General features: G+C 63.8%; 1 protein-coding gene across 1 annotated transcript in view; it reads right to left on the bottom strand.

Annotated features, from left to right (window-relative positions):
- Positions 1–936, bottom strand: part of WNK4 (WNK lysine deficient protein kinase 4) — a 13,457-nt gene extending 12,521 nt beyond the window's left edge. The window contains 1 exon segment of the mRNA XM_009895454.1: positions 754–936. Coding sequence (XP_009893756.1) covers positions 754–936 — 183 coding nt within the window.
- Positions 937–1,774: the final 838 nt, after the last annotated feature.

Below are 1,774 nucleotides of genomic sequence, written 5' to 3'. Positions count from 1 at the left end.
CGTCACCGACGCCCCGGGCGGGGGGACACAGCCTCAGCTGAGCCGCAGGAAAGCGCCTGGGTTAGACTTTCCCCCGCGCTTCTGACTCGGGGTTCGGAGCAGCGTGTCCCGGAGAAGCCCCGTCCCCCTCCCCGGGCTGCAGGATCAGCCCCCGCACGGCCTGCGCCGTCCCGGACAGCCGTTCCTCTCCGGGTTCACTGCAGTCCAAAATCCTGAAATTAGGGTCATGGAAATAAATAGGAAGATACAAACGTGTGTGTCAGCCCCGCGTGAGCCAACAGCCCGGACAAGAGCTTGTTGTCTCTCCAGGTTAAACCAGGAGGTTGTTCTACCCGGTGAGGCTGTTTACTCAAAACACAAAGCAATTGAGGCCAGCGCTAATTTCTTTTCCCTAAGGTCAGATTGTTTCTATTTAACGGTACCGGAAACATTAAGGAGAGGATCTACTCGGGAGCACAACCACGTCCCCCGCAACCGCTGACCTGGCGCATGCCGGGTGACGTCGGGTGACCGGTGCTGCCGCGGACCACGTCCCGCACAGCCGCAGCCCCACAGACCCCCCTGTGCGCCGGGAGGAGGGAGAAGCATTTAATGAAACGTTGTTCCTACAAAAGCCCTGAACCTGCCCAGTGTCCCAGTGCCGGTCCCCGCACGACCCCCCTCGTCCATCCCTGCTCTCCGGCTCAGCGCAGGAGCCGTGGGCCACCTTCCCAGGAGGGGCTTTGAGCGACGTCTCCCTGCGGAGCCGCTCACCCGCAGCACGGGCCAGCGAGCAGAGAGCAGTGACCACGTCCTCCCCCAGCCCTGCGCTCCCCGGAGCGCGCACGGGGCACAGTCCCGGGGGAACAGCCGCCGCCGGCTGAAAGACATGTGCTCAGCGCCGTCGCAGGGCTCTGCCTGCCGCCTGCGGGAGAGGCCGGAGCACCAGTCGCCCATGGCTACCAGAGGCAAAAGGCCGCGGCAGACGGGCCGAGGGGTGCGATGCTGGCACTAGCCCTGCCGTGGGAGACACTGGTGTTGTGAGATGTGACACAGTTTGACTCAGCTCTGCCAAACAACGGGCTTTGTTCGGGTGCACCCTGCCCCAGACCTGGCCAGAACCTGCCCACTTCTCCCCGGATCCGTTGCCAGAGAGGGGTGTACCCCTGATCCCCTCACAGCCGCCTCCGATGCTGCACCGACCGGGCCGTCCCGCTCCTGTTGAACTTTCTCTTCGAGCACCTCACAGCCTGCACAGAACAAGGAGCCCACGCAGGAGCTGGGCGACCCCCGTCGCAGCCGGGAGGGCAGGAGGAGGCGTGCGAGGAGCCGTCCTTCGGGGCCCTTCGGCCTCTGCCTCTGCTCCAGAGCCCACCACAGGACACGAGGCTGCAGCTTTCACTCGTGTAACATGTCAGGTTTAAAATCCACCCCGCTTTAAAAGTAATTGCTGTTATTTTTATCCTGTCCTGACTAGTTTCCAGCAGAGGTGGAGATCTCAGTCCTTCCTCAGCCTGATCCACAGGACGGGCAGCTCTGCGTCTCGCTCTGCGGCTGCCGGAGCAGAGCCAAACCCGGCAGCTCGGCCAGCGCGGGGACCTGCGGGAGGGTCGATCCCATCACCGGCCAGTGCACGCTGGTGGCTTCCCAAATTAAACAGGACAACAGATCTGTCCTGGGAGGGCGCAGGCACTGTGTGGGGCAGGAGCTCCCATCGCCCCGGGACAGGCGCGTGCTCCGGGGGCGTCCCCAGCCTGGGCAGCCCAAGGGGAGAAAAATGGTCCCAGCTGCGGAC

Source organism: Charadrius vociferus, unplaced genomic scaffold, assembly GCF_000708025.1.
Source record: "Charadrius vociferus isolate BGI_N301 unplaced genomic scaffold, ASM70802v2 scaffold730, whole genome shotgun sequence".
NCBI lineage: Eukaryota > Metazoa > Chordata > Aves > Charadriiformes > Charadriidae > Charadrius > Charadrius vociferus.
This window is presented reverse-complemented; position numbering and strand designations above follow the sequence as displayed.